At 36.3% G+C, this 18,557-nt stretch overlaps 1 protein-coding gene across 2 annotated transcripts in view; it reads left to right on the forward strand.

The window, feature by feature from the left end:
* CSMD3 (CUB and Sushi multiple domains 3) overlaps window positions 1-18,557 on the forward strand; it is a 1,392,034-nt gene that overhangs the window by 1,147,343 nt on the left and 226,134 nt on the right. For both annotated transcript variants that reach the window (XM_060393469.1, XM_027973090.3), the window contains one exon: window positions 12,935-13,051. In XM_060393469.1, coding sequence (XP_060249452.1) covers window positions 12,935-13,051 — 117 coding nt within the window. The remainder of the gene's footprint in view (window positions 1-12,934; window positions 13,052-18,557) is intronic.

Below are 18,557 nucleotides of genomic sequence, written 5' to 3' on the forward strand. Positions count from 1 at the left end.
AAATAGACATTTTTCCCCATTAATTTATGAAACAAGGCAAAGAAACCCCTGAATTATAAGAACAAAAAAGGATTATCTGACAATTCCTATTCCCTTTCACTTGTAGTGTTGGCTCTTGTTTCCCCCCAGATTTCTAAAGGATAAAGAATCCAGAGTAATCGAGGACATCACCCACACTATCAATAGCTGAGCACAGGAAAGGCCCCCAACCCATGAGCAGACAGCTGAATGGAAGATGTAGGTCCCTATTTTGGGATGGAGAACTTTACTCTTTATCCTTAGGGAAAATTAAAAGGAGAGGAAAATGAAAGCAAATAACTATTTGTGGAGGGCAAAATGACCTGGGCAGGACCGCTAAAGGCATCCCTGTTTCTCTTAAGTGAAGAGTAACAGAAACACCAGAGAAGTTTCTCCTGCCTTTTTTCAAAGCTTTGTATTCCTTCTGAGGTTGAGGATGTTAGTCTGTCCTCCTAAGGCATTCATGAAAGCCTCATTATAGCACTTCCAGGAGATTCTGGAGTAGGTCAGGAGAGTTTCTTAATTCATTTCATTTAAGACTACATCATATGCCAAATGGAGCAGACACTTTGTGTTCCAGTTCCAGTTTGAATTTTCCCCTCTTCCAGGCCTACTCAGTCAGTAAATAATGAAGCTGGAAATCAAAACTACACCTCTCTGATACTAAAACTTTGGTTGCATTTATTGTGATACCCTAAGCAAAGAGTTTTGAAAAATCTCTGAGTTTTGCATTCTGTGCGTTTAGTCAACAGCAAGATATTAATATAATGTATGTTTTACTTTTCCTAACATTCCCAGCATACATTTATTAGAAGCCCATTATATACACAGACTATGCCAGGCTCCAGAGGTAGCAACAGTGTGCAAAAACTACATGGAAACTTTAACTTAAGAGGTCATAGAGTCAAGAGATAGAAATAGATGTTATACAAATAAATATATAATTACAAGTTGTTATGCTACTGCTAAGTCACTTCAGTCGTGTCTGACTCTGTGCAGCCCCATAGACGGCAGCCCACCAGGCTCCCCCATCCCTGGGATTCTCCAAGCAAGAACACTGGAGTGGGCTGCCATTTCTTTCTCCAATGTATGAAAGTGAAAAGTGAAAGCAAAGTCGCTCAGTCGTGTCTGACTCTTGGCGACCCCATGGACTGCAGCCTACCAGGCTCCTCCATCCATGGAATTTATGAATGTCATGAAATTAATTTATGAAAAACCCTGCATGATGGGGCTTCTAAAAGGAAAACAGGAACAAAACTTTCTTAAGAAAGCTGCGTTTGAGAGATGATCAGATAGGAGTTAAAAAATTGCTACAGGTTTTTTTTTTTTTTTTTCCCCTCTCTCTAAACTTACATATCTTGGGCTAATATGTTAGCTGTTTTAAGTAATATTTTAATAATGAAAGGGACTATAATTGGTAAAAATTGAGAGAGAAGTATGAAACTAAGCAACGAAAAGGGATCATAGTTTTTAAAATGCATCAATAATTCAATTAAAATCATTTTAAAAGCTTGCCTTCCTGTACATAGTTTCCTACAAAATCATTTATTAATGATTTCTAGGGTCTTGGGAGTGGAGGAAATGAGGAGTGACTGTTGATAAGCATAGGAATTCTTTTGGGGTGACAAAAATATTCTGAAATTAGTTAGTGGGGTTGGTTACATAACTTTGTGAATATACTAAAAAGACACTCAATTGTACACTTTGAAAGGGTGAATTTTATAGTATGAATTATATCTCAATCTTGAAAATTAGGTTAAAAATTAGTGACATAGGTATTACTCAGGAGCTTCTGACACCCACAAGACCATTGGTTTTAGTAGAATTTATGTGTGGTAACATGGAAAAGCTATCAAAGGAGCATATCTAGTCATAGACCTTTGTCATACAATGAATTCTTCTTTTTCTAAGCATGTACTCTTAATGGAGAACACAGCTCTCAGAGCACTGAAGACTTAAGAGAATGCCTTCCTAGCCAGCAAAAACAAATGAATGAATCTAGGCAATTAGTGAGGTGACAGATGTAGAAGCTCATATTGCACTAAGTTGAATTGCTGAGCCATTGAAATGATTTATAAGCCACTGACTATAACATTAAAATGGATTTTTTTTTCAGTGTTCAACAGGAATGTGTAATTAGAACACTAATTCACAAGTTATAAAGACTGATTTTTCTTCTCAGTGAATATATGAAGTAATAGAAAACTTGTAGCAATATTATCCTTAGTTTTCCAGATACATGATGTGAATGTGTCAGAAATAGTGCAGAGGAAAATAAAGAGTAAAATAAATGTGACTTAGACCAATAGTTTATAATTTAAAAGAATATTTATTACCATTATGATAAAATAGCTTTATGGGAGGTTTATTATCTAAGGCAGATAAACAAAATGAGGTTTGTATACTTATGTAGGAAACATGAAGAGGCCCATGAAATGAATGGCTGACTAGTTAGGTATTTTTAGTAAGATCAAAGAAGAGAAAAAAAAATAGTAATTTTAATCTTAAAGTCAATACTGAGAATAATACTGTCTCTATTATAAATTCATATGACAGAGAGTCATGAAAGCCTTTCTCTTTAAGAAAAAAAAAGACTCCAAGGGAGATACAGCTTTCAAATACGCTCTATATCAGGATTTATGATTTGTGACATTCAGTTTAGTTCACTCACTCAGTCGTGTCTGACTCTTTGCGACCCCATGGACTGCAGCACGCCAGGCCTCCCTGTCCATCACCAACTCCCAGAGTTTACCTAAACTCATCTCCATTGAATCGGTTATGCCATCCAACCATCTCATCCTCTGTCATCCCCTTCTCCTCCCGCCTTCAATCTTTCCCAGCTTCAGGGTCTTTTCAAAGAGTCAGTTCTCACAAAGGTGGCGAAAGTATTGGAGTTTCAGCTTCAACATCAGTCCTTCCAATGAACACTAAGGACTGATCTGCTTTAGGATGGACTGATTGGGTCTCTTTGCAGTCCAAGGAACTCTCAAAAGTCTTCTCCAACACCACAGTTCAAAAGTATCCATTCTTTGGTGCTCAGCTTTCTTTAACTCTCATATCCATAGGTGACTACTGGAAAAACCATAGCCTTGACTAGATAGACATTGGTTGGCAAGGTAATGTTTCTGCTTTTTAATATACTGTCTAAGTTGGTCATAACTTTCCTTCCAAGGAGTGAAGGTCTTTAATTTCATGGCTGCAGTCACCATCTGCAGTGATTTTGGAGCCCAGAAAAATAAACTCAGCCACTGTTTCCACTGTTTCCCCATCTATTTGCCATGAAGTGATGGCACCAGAGGCTATGATCTTAATTTTCCAAATATTGAGCTTTAAGCCAGGTTTTTCACTCTCCTCTTTCACTTTCATCAAGAGGCTCTTTAGTTCTTCTTTACTTTCTGCCATAAAGGAGGTATCATATGCATATCTGAGGTTATTGATATTTCTCCTGGCAATCTTGTATCCAGATTGTGCTTCATCCAGCCCAGCATTTCTCAAGATGTACTCTGCATGTAAATTAAACAAGCAGGGTGACAAGATACAGCCTTGACGTACTCCTCTTCCTACTAAGAACCAGTCTGTTGTTCTACATTCAGTTCTAACTGTTGCTTCCTGACCTGCATACAGATTTCTCAAGAGGCAGGTCAGGTGGTCTTCCCTTCTCTTTCAGAATTTTCCACATTTTGTTGTGATCCACACAGTCAAAGGCTTTGGCATAGTCAATTAAGCAGAAATAGATGTTTTTCTGGAACTCTCTTGCTTTTTCCATGATCCAGACGATGTTGACAATTTGATCTCTGGTTCCTCTTCCTTTTCTAAAACCAGCTTGAACATCAAGAATTTCACATTCACATATTGCTAAAGCCTGACTTGGAGAATTTTAAACATTACTTACTAGCGTGTGAGATGAGTGAAATTGTGTGATAGTTTGAGCATTCTGTGGCATTGTCTTTCTTTGGGATTGGAATGAGAACTGACCTTTTCCTGTCCTGTGGCCACTGCTGAGTTTTCCAAATTTGCTGTCCTATTGAGTGCAGCACTTTCACAGCATCATCTTTCAGGATTTGAAATAGCTCCACTGGAATTCCGTCACCTCCACTAGCTTTGTTTGTAGTGATGCTTCCTAAGGCCCACTTGACTTCACATTCCAGGATGTCTGGCTCTAGGTGAGTGATCACACCATCCTGGTCATCTTGGTTGTTAAGATCTTTCTTGGACAGTTCTTCTTTGTATTCTTGCCACCTCTTCTAAATATCTTCTTCTATTAGTTCCATACCATTTCTGTCCTTTATTGTGCCCATCTTTGCATGAAATGTTCTCTTGGTATGTCTAATTTTCTTGGAGAGATCTCTAGTCTTTCCCATTCTATTGTTTTCCTCTATTTCTTGGCACTAATCACTGAGGAAGGCTTTCTTATCTCTCCTTGCTATTCTTTGGAACTCTGTATTCAAATGGGTGTACCTTTCCTTTTCTCCTTTCTTTTTCTTTTCTCTTCTTTTCACAGCTCTTTGTAAGGCCTCCTGAAAGAGTCATTTTGCATTTTTGCATTTCCTTTTCTTGGGGATGTTCTTGATTCCTGTCTTCTGTTCAATGTCACGAACTTCTATCCATAGTTCATCAGGCACTCTGTCTATCAGATCTAGTCCCTTTAATCTATTTCCCACTTCCGCTGTATAATAATAAGGGATATGATTTAGTTTCTTCAATTTAAGTCTGAATTTGGCAATAAGGAGTTCATGACCTGAGCCACAGTCAGCTCCTGGTCTTGTTTTTGCTGACTATATATAGCTTCTCCATCTTTGGCTGCAACGAATATAATCAAGTCTAATTTCGGTGTTGACCATCTGGTGATTGTCATGTGTAGAGTCTTCTGCTGTGTTGTTGGAGGAGGGTATTTGCTATTATCAGTGATTTCTCTTGGCAAACTCTATTAGCCTTTGCCCTGCTTCATTCTGTTCTCCAATGCCAAATTTGCCTGTTACTCCAGGTATTTCTTGACTTCCTACTTTTGCATTCCAGTCCCCTATAATGAAAAGGACATTGTTTTGGGGTGTTATTTCTAAAAGGTCTTGTAGGTCTTCATAGAACCATTCAACTTCAGCTCCTTCAGCATTACTAGTCGGGGCATGGACTTGATTTACTGTGATATTGAATGGTTTGCCTTGGAAATGAACTGAGATCATTCTGTCATTTTTGAGATTGCATCCAAGTACTCCATTTCAAACTCATTTGTTGACTCTGATGGCTACTCCATTTCTTCTAAGGGATTCTTGCCCACAGTAGTAGATATGATGGTCATCTGAGTTAAATTCATCCATTCCAGTGCATTTTAGTCACTGATTCCTAAAATGTCAATGTTCACTCTTGCCATCTCCTGTTTGACCACTTCCAATTTTCCTTGATTCATGGACCTAACATTCCAGGTTCCTATGCAGTATTGCTCTGTGACATTCAGTTGGGCTATATCAGGGTCCACTAGAAGTGGACCATACTTTTATAAAAAGTACAGCAGTTCTTTCAGCCTGAAGGGGTCACAGGCAACATCTAGTAAATCATTGATTTAATGTATACCATATTGCTCTTTTTTGACCTGTAAGGGTTCATCACTTTTGAAAGTATCTAACTTGCTTTCTGAGAAAAATTTATATATTATATAGTAATTTTCATTATAGAGTATATTTGATGATAAATTATACATTACACAATGAAAATACAGAATTGAAATTGTGAGTAGTTTAAGACTGTATAATATAATATAATATAAAATGTCTAAGATATATGCACACATAAGTACCTCTTCCATGTAAATGATTTGAGAGCCTTCTGTCTCTCTCAGTGGAAGGTACCTCATCCTCTTCCATCGCACACACTTGGTCAAACCATCAGTGGGAAGTCCTTTTTATTGCTCTAGAATCCTTAAAATGTAGTTTTGGTCTTCCACAGATTTCCCTAGAAATACCATATCTGTTTATTGCATCACTGCTTCTTAGTTCACAGTATAGTTACAGCATGAACATATTTTCCTTGTACAAACTAAATCATACAGATTCATCCAAAGGAGGATTAAAAAAGCAAACAGGAAAAGAGGGGAAAATAAAAATAATACAATATTGAACTGTGTGGGTGACTGCCACCTCAGTGAGGGTATGCTATTGACAGATAAACTATTTGCCACTGTGAAATGAATGGTAGATATGTTTGCCATTCCTTCAGTGAAACTCAGTATCCATGTGGCTCAGTTCAGTTCAGTTCAGTCACTCAGTCTTGTCCGACTCTTTGCAACCCCATGAATCGCAACACGCCAGGCCTCCCTGTCCATCACCAACTCCCAGAGTTCACTCAGACTCAGGTCCATCGAGTCAGTGATGCCATCCAGCCATCTCATCCTCGGTCGTCCCCTTCTCCTCCTGCCCCCAGTCCCTCCCAGCATCAAAATCTTTTCCAATGAGTCAACTCTTTGCATGAGGTGGCCAAAGTCTATCAGATTATAACAATCTTATCCTTTCATGTATTTCCAGTACACATATAGTGTCTCTAAATGTAAAGCAATACTGATTCCTGGTAATCAAAGAAACAGCAAATATTTCAATCCCAGAGAAAGGAAAAAAAAAAAAGGCCTACATGGATTTACTGAAAGGATGTATCTTTTTTTTTTTTCCATTTTAAACAAGATGTTTATTTAAACAATAAGACACTTGACTTGAAGAAAAAACTATCTCGGATTCATTTCTTTTAACAGAAATTTCTCCCTACTTAGGGCTTCCCACATGGATCAGTGGTAAAGAATCCACCCGCCAATGCAGGAGATGCAAGAGACTCAGGTTCCATCCCTGGATCCAGCAAATCTGGAGAAGGCGATGGCAACCACTCCAGTATTCTTGCCTGGGAAATTTCATAGACAGAGGAGCCTGGTGGGCTACAGTCCATGGTGTGACAAAGAGTCGGATGTGACTGAGCACACACTCATTCATACACACACATACACATATCCCTACTTAAAGACAGACTGTCCTACATGTAACAGCTATGTACAAAAATGTTATAAAATTTCCCTTGGTTTACAATGATAAATGAAAAACTTTAAAATTCTCCAATCAAACAAGGTATGCAAGGATTTTTATGATGCTCTTAAAAGAAAAAAAAAAAAAACAGTGAGAGCAAAATAACTGGAATAAAAAAAATAACTGAATTAGCCTCACTAACACCTTCAAGTCAGTATATTTGCTGCCAGTCATGAGTCCTTCCTTAGGCTTTTTGTCATCCACCATGGCGAGCACTGGAGTCTCCTTAACTGCTGTTTCACAAAAGAGGTACCAGGTATGCCCTGTACACGCATACAAGCAGCACCAGGAATGGCAGAAGCAGGACAGGGTATACCTTGAATGTCTTGGATTTAAGTCAATTTCTGGGGTAATTTCAGCCAAATGAAATGTCTGTGTTGTGCTGACAGTGGAACACCATTTTAGAAGAGCACGGTCTGGGCAAGCATAGTTCATTTAATCACCTAATAGACATTTATGGAGAACCTACTGTGTATCGGATATGTTCTAGAAAGAGAAAAGGAAAATTCTAAGACTTTTGTGTTTTAAAAGTCACTAGCTATGATAGGAACTTGTGGAGATGAGTGGAACTTGGAGTCTGTTGAAAGAGCCCAAATGGAAACTGTTGGGAGTCTTGTTTGCAATAGTTACAGTGGCAGAGAGGAGAGGAGAGGCTGATAAGCTACAGGAAGATGTAAGCAAGTCAGGGAGAAAGTGTCAAGAATAATGGCATTTTGCCTGAAAAAAAGGATATATATGTATGCTGCTGCTAAGTCGCTTCAGTCGTGTCCGACTCTGTGCTATCCCATAGATGGCAGCCCACCAGGCTCCCCCATCCCTGGGATTCTCTAGGCAAGAATACTGGAGTGGGTTGCCATTTCCTTCTCCAATGCATGAAAGTGAAAAGTGAAAGTGAAGTCGCTCAGTCGTGTCAGACTCTTAGCGACCCCATGGACTGCAGCCTACCAGGCTCCTCCGTCCATGGGATTTTGCAGGCAAGAGTACTGGAGTGGGGTGCCATTGCCTTCTCCAATATATACATGCATATGTCACTTTGTTGTACATCTGAAACTAACACAACACTTTAACTATACCTCAATGAAAGTGGTTAAAAAGAGAATAATGGCATTTTATGATACAGTAGGCCATTTCACATTTTTTGTATTTAAATTTTTTCACTCTATATGTATATATAAAATAATTCTTTAGTGCTATGAAATCATAACTAATTACAGCAAATAATATAAATGTTAGAATTATTTTCAAAGTAATACCACATTTTAGAATTAGCATTTTGTAAAGTATATCCTGAGGAACATTGGTCCTATGAAATGAAAAAGGGTCTTCATGATCAAATAAGTTTGTAAGAAGGAGTATGACATTCCCCAAACTTTACTAAAGTCTCAGTTAAGTCTCATAGCATAAAATGGTGTTCATTTTACTTAATCATGGAACCATGTCTTCCCAAAATACATGTGTTCTACAAAAATGCTATTAATAGAGATTTAAGGGTAGTCATATGTATCATATAAGTTATAATAAGGAACAGGTGAGTTCTTATGCAGTTCATCACAATGGATATCTGCTGTTTAAAAACACAACCAGTTTGACAAAAGGCCAACAGGTATGAGTCAAATGGCAGAAATAGCATAAATAAAAGGTCCTGCCTTGCTTTTATTCTACTGATTGTTTAATAGAGCCAGAAAGTTAAAGGCTGACCTTTTCTGAACTAACCAATAAAATGAAATTAAAACAGGAAGAGAGAAGTGAATACAGAAAGCATCTAGGAATCAACTTTAGAAGAATTAATAAAGTTGTCCTGGCTTAGTCATTCTTCCATTTGGATTTATATAAACATACAACAGATTACATCTTTACCTCACAGGATAGTGAATTTTCCTGCATAAGTTTACTGCAGCATAACTTACTGCATAAAATAGTGTCAGTCATCACAGTATTCAACATAAATGACCATAAAATAGGACATACTGTAAGTAATGACCAGAAAAAATATAAAATCATTGCTTCCAGTACAAATAACAAGATCTAACATAATACTAGGTACCATAAAGAGCTGTGATTATACAGCAACCCTGTATATATTCATTATATACATAAATGTATACATTTATACATTTAATGTATACATAAGTGTATGCATTATATACATATATAAAACAAATCATATTTTCATATTTTATAAATGAGATTTTTAACAAGAGCTGCCTCCAAATGTCCATTATACAAAATGAAATAACACAAAACACATTGAGGCTATCAGTAAGATGCATGGTAATGTGGAATAGCAGAATGTTCATGACTAAGTCAAAAAGCAGAACTTAAGTTAGAAGCTCTTATTTCTAGTCATTCTTTCCAAATGTAAAAATAAGAACATTTGTCATATTCTTTCAAAGTATTGTCATTTTGGAGCACTTTAAATTAAGAAAGAAAATTAATGTAAAGCATGCTACTTATTCTTGAGTGATTCTCTCATCAGTAAAATTATTATTTGAATACAGTTATCAGTGCCAAAATAAGAATACACCTGACTACTCTAATCTCAAACAATAATGAGTGATGAGAGCAATACATCTTTGGTTATTATCATCATTGTCAATTTGTTGTTCTGGGGAATTCTAATATTTATAATTTTAATATGTATAATTCTTACTATTTATTACCATTTTATAGAACATTAAAAGGAAAAAAGGTAAAACATTCATTAGCCACCCAACTCAGTACAACTTGCTGTTTGTTTTGTATGTGTGTGTTTTTTGAATATATTGTTGTATCTTTAAACTTTGGTCAGAAACCCATCAAAAGCTTTGGCTTTTTCAAACTCATGACTCTTTTCAAGCCACCTAATGCCACTGCATTCAGTTCTTTAAAAGAAAAATCGGGCATTAATTCCAGTAAATTCCCAGCATAAAACCTGTGTATTTTCATTTTTCTTTAGCACTTTTCTCAAGTAACAGAGGACTGTCACTAATGCTTTCTAAAGTTAATCACTCAGTTTTAGTTTTTGATTTTACATTAGCTCAACTGGTAAAGAATCTGCCTACAATGCAAGAGACCCCAGTTTGATTCCTGGGTCAGGAAGATCCCCTGGAGAAGGGATAGGCTACCCAATCCAGTATTCTTGGGCTTCCCTGGTGGCTCAGATAGTAAAGAATCCAGCTTCAATGCTGGAGTCCTGCGTTCAAACCCTGGGTTGGGGAGATCTCCTCGAGGAGGGCATGACAACCCACTCCAGTATTCTTGTCGCGAGAATCCTCACGGACAGAGAAGCCTAGTGGGCAGTAGCCCATGGGGTTGCAAAGAATCAGACATGACTGAGTGAATCAGCACAGCACAAGCCTCTTAAGTCAGTGTTCCAGATTTTCCCATTTTAATGACTCTATTTCCCCTATTAAATAAATCAATAACAAAAATTCATTCAGCCTGCATCTTCCACCAGCTATTCCAAAGTTCTCCTTCTGTTCATTGTTAAGATTCTGATTATTTTAGTATATCCTTATAAACAGCTATTCTTCATCCAACTATAGTCTAGCTACCCTTCTCTACTCTAGTTAAAGGGTTAACAACTTTCTTTGCACAGAGCCAGGTAATATTTTTGGCTTTGCTGGCCACATATATCTCTGTAGCATATTCTGATTTAATTTTTCTTTTGTTCCTTAACTCTTTAAAAATTTGAAACTTTTCTTGGTAGACTGGATTTGATTTCCTGGTTATAATTTGCAAAAAGCTACTCTTGTTAAAACTATTGTATGTATAATACCAATAACTTCCTTTCTGATATTTGAAGGGCATCTCCCCTACATAAATTCGAGGCAAATTAAGTGATAAGCAGAAGGAAGTCAAGTCATCCGCTTTAATTTTTTTCTTTTTCTTTCTTATTTTTTAGATTATGAAAGTATGGTAACACATTTATAGAAGACTTGGAAAATACAGAAAAATTTACATATAGTTTTACTGTATATTATGATTATTCTCTAAGTAGATTCTTTTGATTTTCAATTGGAATTTCAATTTCAAACTCTCAAACATTACTAGAATGAATAAACAGAAAAGTTGAAGGATACAGTAGATGTAAAAAGCACTCTGAACCCAATATTAATATTAGTAGAAGCTGAGGAACAGTAACAGTGGGCTTCTTAAGCAGCTACAGGTGTCTCCCAACAACCACAGCCACCTCCTCAATAGACTGATCCTTAAACAGGCTGAAGAGGAGATCAACAATAAAGTTTCTGTCCTGGGCTCACCAATCAAGAAGCTCCTGCATCTCCAGGGCATAAGAGGTGGTGCCAGCAGGCTGGCATGCCTGGGCAGCATTTCTCCTGGAGGAAACCAGAGTCTGGAGAAGCAGTTTCCTGCTGCATAATTCTCCAGACCTCCAAACCCCCCTCAAATGCTTTTTTTCCCATTTATTACCACTTTGCAACACAACATTTTGTTTTTCCCTTTAGCCAAAAACTTTATTTTTTGAACATTTCCAACTATTATTCTATATACAAATGTTAATTTCTTACAAAACTCTGTATTCCATATTGCTAGGTCACTTCATTCCATTTTATGCCACGTTTCCATCAAGAACTATTTTCCAGAATCACAATCTGCCTGATTATGTGTTGTTGTTCAGTTGCTAAGTAGTGTCTGACTCCGCGATGTCATAGACTATAGTCCTCCAGTCTCAGCTGTCCATGATATTTCCCAGGCAAAAATACTGGAGTGGGTTTCCATTTCCATCTCCAAACATTTTTTGGACACTTTCTTTTCATTTAACTTTCCTCCTCCTTGGTTCCCAATAGACTAAATTCTTTGTCTCACCCTCTCAGCTTCCCAGGTGGCTCAGTGGTAAAGAATCTGCTGCCAATGCAGGAGATGCAAGAAACTCAGGTTCTATCCCTGGACTGGGAAAATCCCCTGAAATAGGAAATGGCAACCCACTCCAGTATTCTTGCCTGGAAAATCCAATGGACAAAGGAACCTAACGACTATAGTCCATGGGGTCACAAAAAGTCATATGCAACTGGTCACACGCGGCCACCCCCTAATCCTACTTTGACATTCTCCAGGCTTCCTCTTTGGCCATCTTTCTCATTCTACATAATTCCTGGAAGAACCCATTCATTTAAATGATATCAACTATCATATTTTGCTTTGATAACTATAACCCCTTTAGTAGCCCAGATCTTTCTCTGTGTTCCAGAACTATAAATCCAAAACATCCTCTTATCTTGTGAACAACAGAACCACTATCTACAAATTTTCCAGAAATCAGTTTCACCCTCATCTTTTTAAGGAACACAGCACATTTGGGGCTGAGGTAGCAAAAATGCACCATCTCTATGCACCATCAGCAACTCCTGATTTAAATGTAAATCATAAGCAGATAAGAGATTGATGAGAGAATATTTTACTTAGATAAGTGGATGAATGTGTTTATGCAGCCATCCCTGTCCTGGGTATAGAAATACCTAATTTTATGGGAGCATAATCACAGTTGATTTTGAGTAGATTCAAAGCTGGGTGGTGAGTAAAACAATTTCCCACTTGCATGTGTAATTTCTCATCATTTTAAAAGAGATGATTATCTTTACCTTTTTATCAAAAATAAAAGCAGGCCACCATTATTACCTCTAGAGATAGATAGCACCACTGTAATTTTATTATATTACTTTGCTTCTAAGAAGAGTAAATCTGAATACTTAAACATTTTTCTATGTGCACAATTTTTTATTTTTAAAATATTTGACAATGAGGACCCTTGTTAAAACATGTAAATAATGATATACCTTAAAATCAGTTAGCCATATTTTTATATCAAGAAAATATTCATAATATAAATTTTTTCTAAAAATAATATTTTTTAATTTCAGCACCATGTGGAAGTCGTTCAACAGGTTCAGAAGGCACTGTTCTATCACCAAACTATCCAAAAAATTACAGTGTGGGACATAATTGTGTTTATTCTATAGCAGTTCCCAAGGAGTTTGGTAAGTAAGATTCATCTCATCATGTAGTATATCATTCTAAACATGCTTTATTTTCACTGTATGCTATTCAAAATGTTAGTTGCTTTTTAATGAAAATATTTACATAAAGTACTTTACTCAGAAAATTATTTTTAGATAGTAGCTTTGTAATAATAAAATTTTGAGGTTATTTTTTGCATTCGGAATTTATAGTCAAGTACACAGGTGAACAACAATATAAAAATGAAAACAGGATTGTTTTTAATTTTTAAAAATAAGTACATCCAGTAACCCTGCAAGTGCCTTCATATTGGAATTTCATAAAATGGGAAATTACCAGAGCATAAAGCAAAGTCTGCTCTGCCAAATATGCATATATTCAAATATGGAGCTGTTATAATAATGATAAAATATGTACAAAACAATTATATTAGTTTTATATTTTATAAACACATTTTCAGAGAGATAAAAAATATTTTTATTTTAAGCACCTAGTTTCTATGACAGCAGTGAATATAAAAAGACAGCAAAGGACATTTCAGCTCATCTTGTCAACCTGACAATCTGTTCTACTTTGGCACTGAGAAGACAATGTGTCCTTTGCTGACTTCACATCTCCCTGATCACAAGTCTTAGAAGTCACTTACCTGGCTTCTAAAGGTTTTGGATCTGAAATCAGCTGGACCTAACCCAGGTTAAGCTCTGTTTATGGATGGATAGGCAAAGGAAATTTAGCAAACAGGAAAGTGTGGGAGAGAGGCTGAAAGTTTTTTAGACTTCTACAATTTAGATTTACAGCGTTGTGTTACAAGGTGAAGGATTTGCTAGGAAATGAATGTCTGGGTCAGGATGACAGTATTTTAGCAGAAGGATATAGATTTTATTATATCAAGGATTTTAGATCACATCTTCTCTTAATGTTTCTGCTGATAATAAAATAAGCTGATGCTTCCAGTCCAATTTCTTATAACGAGAATTTACCTATATATCCTCCTTTTCTCTATTCTGAAACAAGTCCAAGATCCACAACTTAGTAAAGAGAACATTATCATCAGACGGGAAGTACTAAATCTTTTATTTTAACCTTGAAATAGAATCGATGACACCAACATTAGCACAGTGTCTTTTTCTGCAATCTCTTATTCCTTAGCATGTTGATTGATTTATTCAGAGTTGAGCTGTTTGATTATGAAGAAAAGGACAGTTTAGAAAGAAAAACACAATCCATATAATTGTGTTTATTGTATTGCCTTTTGTGCCCAGAAGAGTTTTCCCTTTCTAGAGGGCTTTGTAGTCCCCAGTCACCAAAAATATTACATGGTGACTGATAGAATCTTAGTAGTGCTAATCCAGAAGACTGCATGGCTATCTGAGTCTCTTTGGAAGCCATTAATTTGTTCTGTTAGATTCTGTTCTTGAGATGCCATGCAGCCAAAGGATTGAAAAAGAAGAAAATCACATTTCCTTTCCTGATACATACGCATGTTGGTCACCAGGAGGTATTTGATAGTAGCCTATATATGTATATATATTCAAAAAGAGAAGGAAAAAGTTCTGATTAAAATTAAATTAATGGATTCCTAGTGAATGGAATTTTTATTTTAGCAGAGTTAATGTAAGTAAAATTGAATTATCTTAATATGAAAAATAATACAACCAATAATTGGTGATTTTTAACACTAATTTTTTCAAATAAGTCTTGGATTTTCTGTGGATAAAATCAGGTACACTGATTAATTAGTAAGGAAACTGATTTTATTTTTTCTATAAATGTTGCATCATTCTTTATTTCAAACTTTATATGAAGTCAAGCAGATTCTAATCTAATTTTAGCTTGTCACACTTTAGCTATCTGTCTTTGGACAAATAAACATAACTTCTTCAAAACTCAGTTTCTTTATGTGTAAAGCAGGGATCATTATGTCTGTGGAGCAGAGCTATTGTTAGTAGTAATAAGACTATTTATATATAGTATGTCATAGTCGATAATTCATACTATTGGGTTAAGAATGCCAGTTTTGGAGACAGATTTCCAGATTGAGAACACAGCTCAATCTGCCTTTTCCATTTAACTAATTACTTTTCGTATCTCTGAAATAGAGGTGATGTGTCTATTTCTTAGAGTTATTTTATAATTAAATAAAATATGTGTAAGTCATTATATAGTATATCGTGAATCACATACACACATGGATGCACATACAAACACACTTTATGTTCACATTCATAGGTGTTCCTAACCTCAAAAGTTGAAATAAAATGACATGGATTACTCAGTAGCCCTAGGGTCTTAAGAGTAACATGACTAAAAATAAAACATTTATATTACATAATTAAAGCATGAAAACACATATTTTGTGCTTTACATCTCCAGTGAATATCTAATCACCTATTGATCACTTGAAATTTTCTGAAAACAAAATAGAGGAATTAAAAACTGCAGTCATAGATTTCTTCCTTGGTCCTGCCTTTCCCTCTTTAATGTGAGATAATCAAGCAACATGTACTGGATCTCTGCAGATCAAAATTTCTTTTTGTTTGTTTCTTCCTCTCTTTTTCACTTTGCCATGATTTCCTTCTGTTGCTTTTGTGTTGTGTTTTATGACTTTTGGTATCACTTCATAACATATCACTTTTCACATTTTTTCCTGTCATTTATTCCAAATTATAACCATTTCTTCCTCCATATCTTTTATATGCAGACACTTAGAATTTAATTTTTAAATATGGTAGCAGAATATCTGTCAATACAATCGATTTATTTATTGAGATTTCATATTTTTACAAGGGTTAAACTTCTGAAGTCATTATATAAGGAGAAAACCACATATAATCAACATTACCCATGAAAATACCATGTCAGCCATAGAAGATCATCCACATTATTTTGTGTAAGCCATGTTATCTCAACAATTCTAACAGGACATTTTTTCCTCCAGTGTTAGAAAGATAGCAGTTGTTCGGATAATACCAGATGAGCTAGTTTGGTTTCTTACAGGTCATTTACTACAAAATTGCTTTCATATATTTATTGTTGCCCTGTGTAGATTTGAGTTCATATGAAGTAAATGTGCATGTAATGTAATTCTACTGGTTGACAGTGAATACTGTCAGTGAATTTCTGTCTTTAGGTTTTTCTAGATAAGAGTCATCAATTCATAACACTTTTATTAGCATCATTGATTTCATTTCAACTTCATATATTGGGGTCATCTGGTAATATTCATTCTGTAGGATTCTGGTTCTAAATACTTAGAAAATAACATTTATGGGTCAGTTATTGATATTTAGTTGTCTTTCTTCTAACGAACTATTTCCCTTTTAATTTCTTTTTTTTTAATTTAAAAATGTTCTATTTCGGATTTCCATGGTGATCCGGTAGTTAAGACTCCACACTTCCTCTGTGGGGGTCATGGGTTCAATTCCCTAATAGGAAACTAAGATCCTACATGACACACAAAGGGCAGTCAAAAAAATACCATAGTTTATTAATAAAATAAGTTTTATTTTTCCTTCATCTTAATGTTTAACAATAAGTTGTTTCCCCTTATGGTTTGTTTGCTGTAGTCTTCATGCACTGTGTTTAAGTGCCAAAAACATAGCAGACAAATTTTATTTTGAATTTGGTATAGGATAGATATTTTGAATATAAGAGAACTGTTGACATTGTTGGGGGAAATATTTTTATTGATATTATGTATTTATACCTGTAGTGTGGGGCCAAAGTCATTTTGCAAGGAGGAAGTGGCTAGTAAATTTGGGGAATAAATGTTGTGGACTTCTATTTCCATAACCTTGGCTGAGATAAAACAGAAAGAGTTAAGAGCTATAATCAAAGTACCATACTAGTCAAAGGCTAGTGTTTGTTTTTGTCTGTTTTTTCTTGGGATAGAAAGTAATGGAGTTTTTAGCTTAAAGCCTAACAGAAATGTAGTAGAGAGGGAAAAATTGAAGATTTTAGATGGACCAGTTGGTAAAGCAAGATGCTTAAAGCAATCTAAGGAGATAGGATTTTAAAAACCTAGAGGGCCTCTTCAAACTATAATGCAGGAGAAATGATTCATGATTAGTATAATTGTACCTCAATTAATTTCACATGAAACACTGCCTTTTGAAAGTATCATCGCTTCCTGATCTCCTTCCTCTCTTCCCCTTCTTCCATCACCCACTCTTTACATTCTGGAAAGTATCTGCAAAATAAATGTAGTAGTGTCCTCAGTCTGCCTTGACAAAGTATCACAAATTTAGTGGCTTAGAACAACAGAGGTTTATTCTTTCACAGTTCTGGAGACTAGACCCCTGAAATCAAGGTATCAGTAACATTACACTCCCTCTGCAGATCCTAGAGAAGAATCCTTCCTAACTTTAATGGCCCCAAGCAGTCCTTGAAGTTCTGTGTTTTGTAGCTGCATCACCCAAGTGGCGCTAGTGGAGAAGGGAATGGCTACCCAGTGGTAAAGAACCCTCTGCCAGTGCAGGAGACACAAGAGATTTGGGTTCAACTCCTGCATCAGGAAGATCACCTGGAGGAGGGCACGGCAACCCACCCTGGTATCATTTTGTATCATTTGTTCTAGGGACACCAGTTGTAGGATTTAGCATCCACCCTAATCCATAACCTCATCTGAATCTTAGTTACATCTGCTGCTGCTGCTAAGCCGCTTCAGTCATGTCTGACTCTGTGCGACCCCATAGACAGCAGCCCACCAGGCTCCCCCATCCCTGGGATTCTCCAGGCAAGAATAAAGGAGTGGGTTGCCATTTCTTTCTCCAATGCATGAAAGTGAAAAGTCAAAGTGAGGTCGCTCAGTCATGTCCGACTCTTAGCGACCCCATGGACTGCAGCCTGCCAGGCTCCTCCGTCCATGGGATTTTCTAGGCAAGAGTACTGGAGTGGGGTGCTACCTCCTTCTCCACAGTTACATGTGCAGAGGTCCTTTTTCCAAATGCAATGATATTCTGAGTGCCTGGGTGGGGTTGAATATTGAGGGGACTCTATTCAACACACTACAGAGGATAGACTATATTACTATAGTTTTATGTAGAAAATCCTAGTATAAATTACTCTACAAAGCATGTATCAAATACTAACTGTATAGAATGTAAACTGACATTCAGATTTCTTGGAGAATTCCAACATGTAAATTACCTTGAGGAAATCCAGGATAGTCTATGGTGACTTAACTTTGTGTTTAGCTTCCCAGATAGTCTCACCTTCTTTAAGACCCATACCGAACACGTATTTGTTAAGATATAAAGCTTGCTTTTTCTCAAGGCTAACTTTCAAAAGTGGCATCTTGGAAATGTGCATGAAAACCTTTTTAGGTTTTCCTTCTTAGATTTCCCAGATATCTGCCCTATCTCTTATCTTTTGTTGTTGTGTAGACTATTGGTTGCATAGATTTCAAATTCATGAATCCTTAAGTCACACAAAGTTATTGTCAGTCTAGTATACTCTGTACAGGGGCATGGAGTTACCAAAACCTTCTGTGTATTTGCTGTGGGAAAAGATTTTTGTCTTATCTTT

Source organism: Ovis aries, chromosome 9, assembly GCF_016772045.2.
Source record: "Ovis aries strain OAR_USU_Benz2616 breed Rambouillet chromosome 9, ARS-UI_Ramb_v3.0, whole genome shotgun sequence".
In the NCBI taxonomy this organism is placed as follows: domain Eukaryota; kingdom Metazoa; phylum Chordata; class Mammalia; order Artiodactyla; family Bovidae; genus Ovis; species Ovis aries.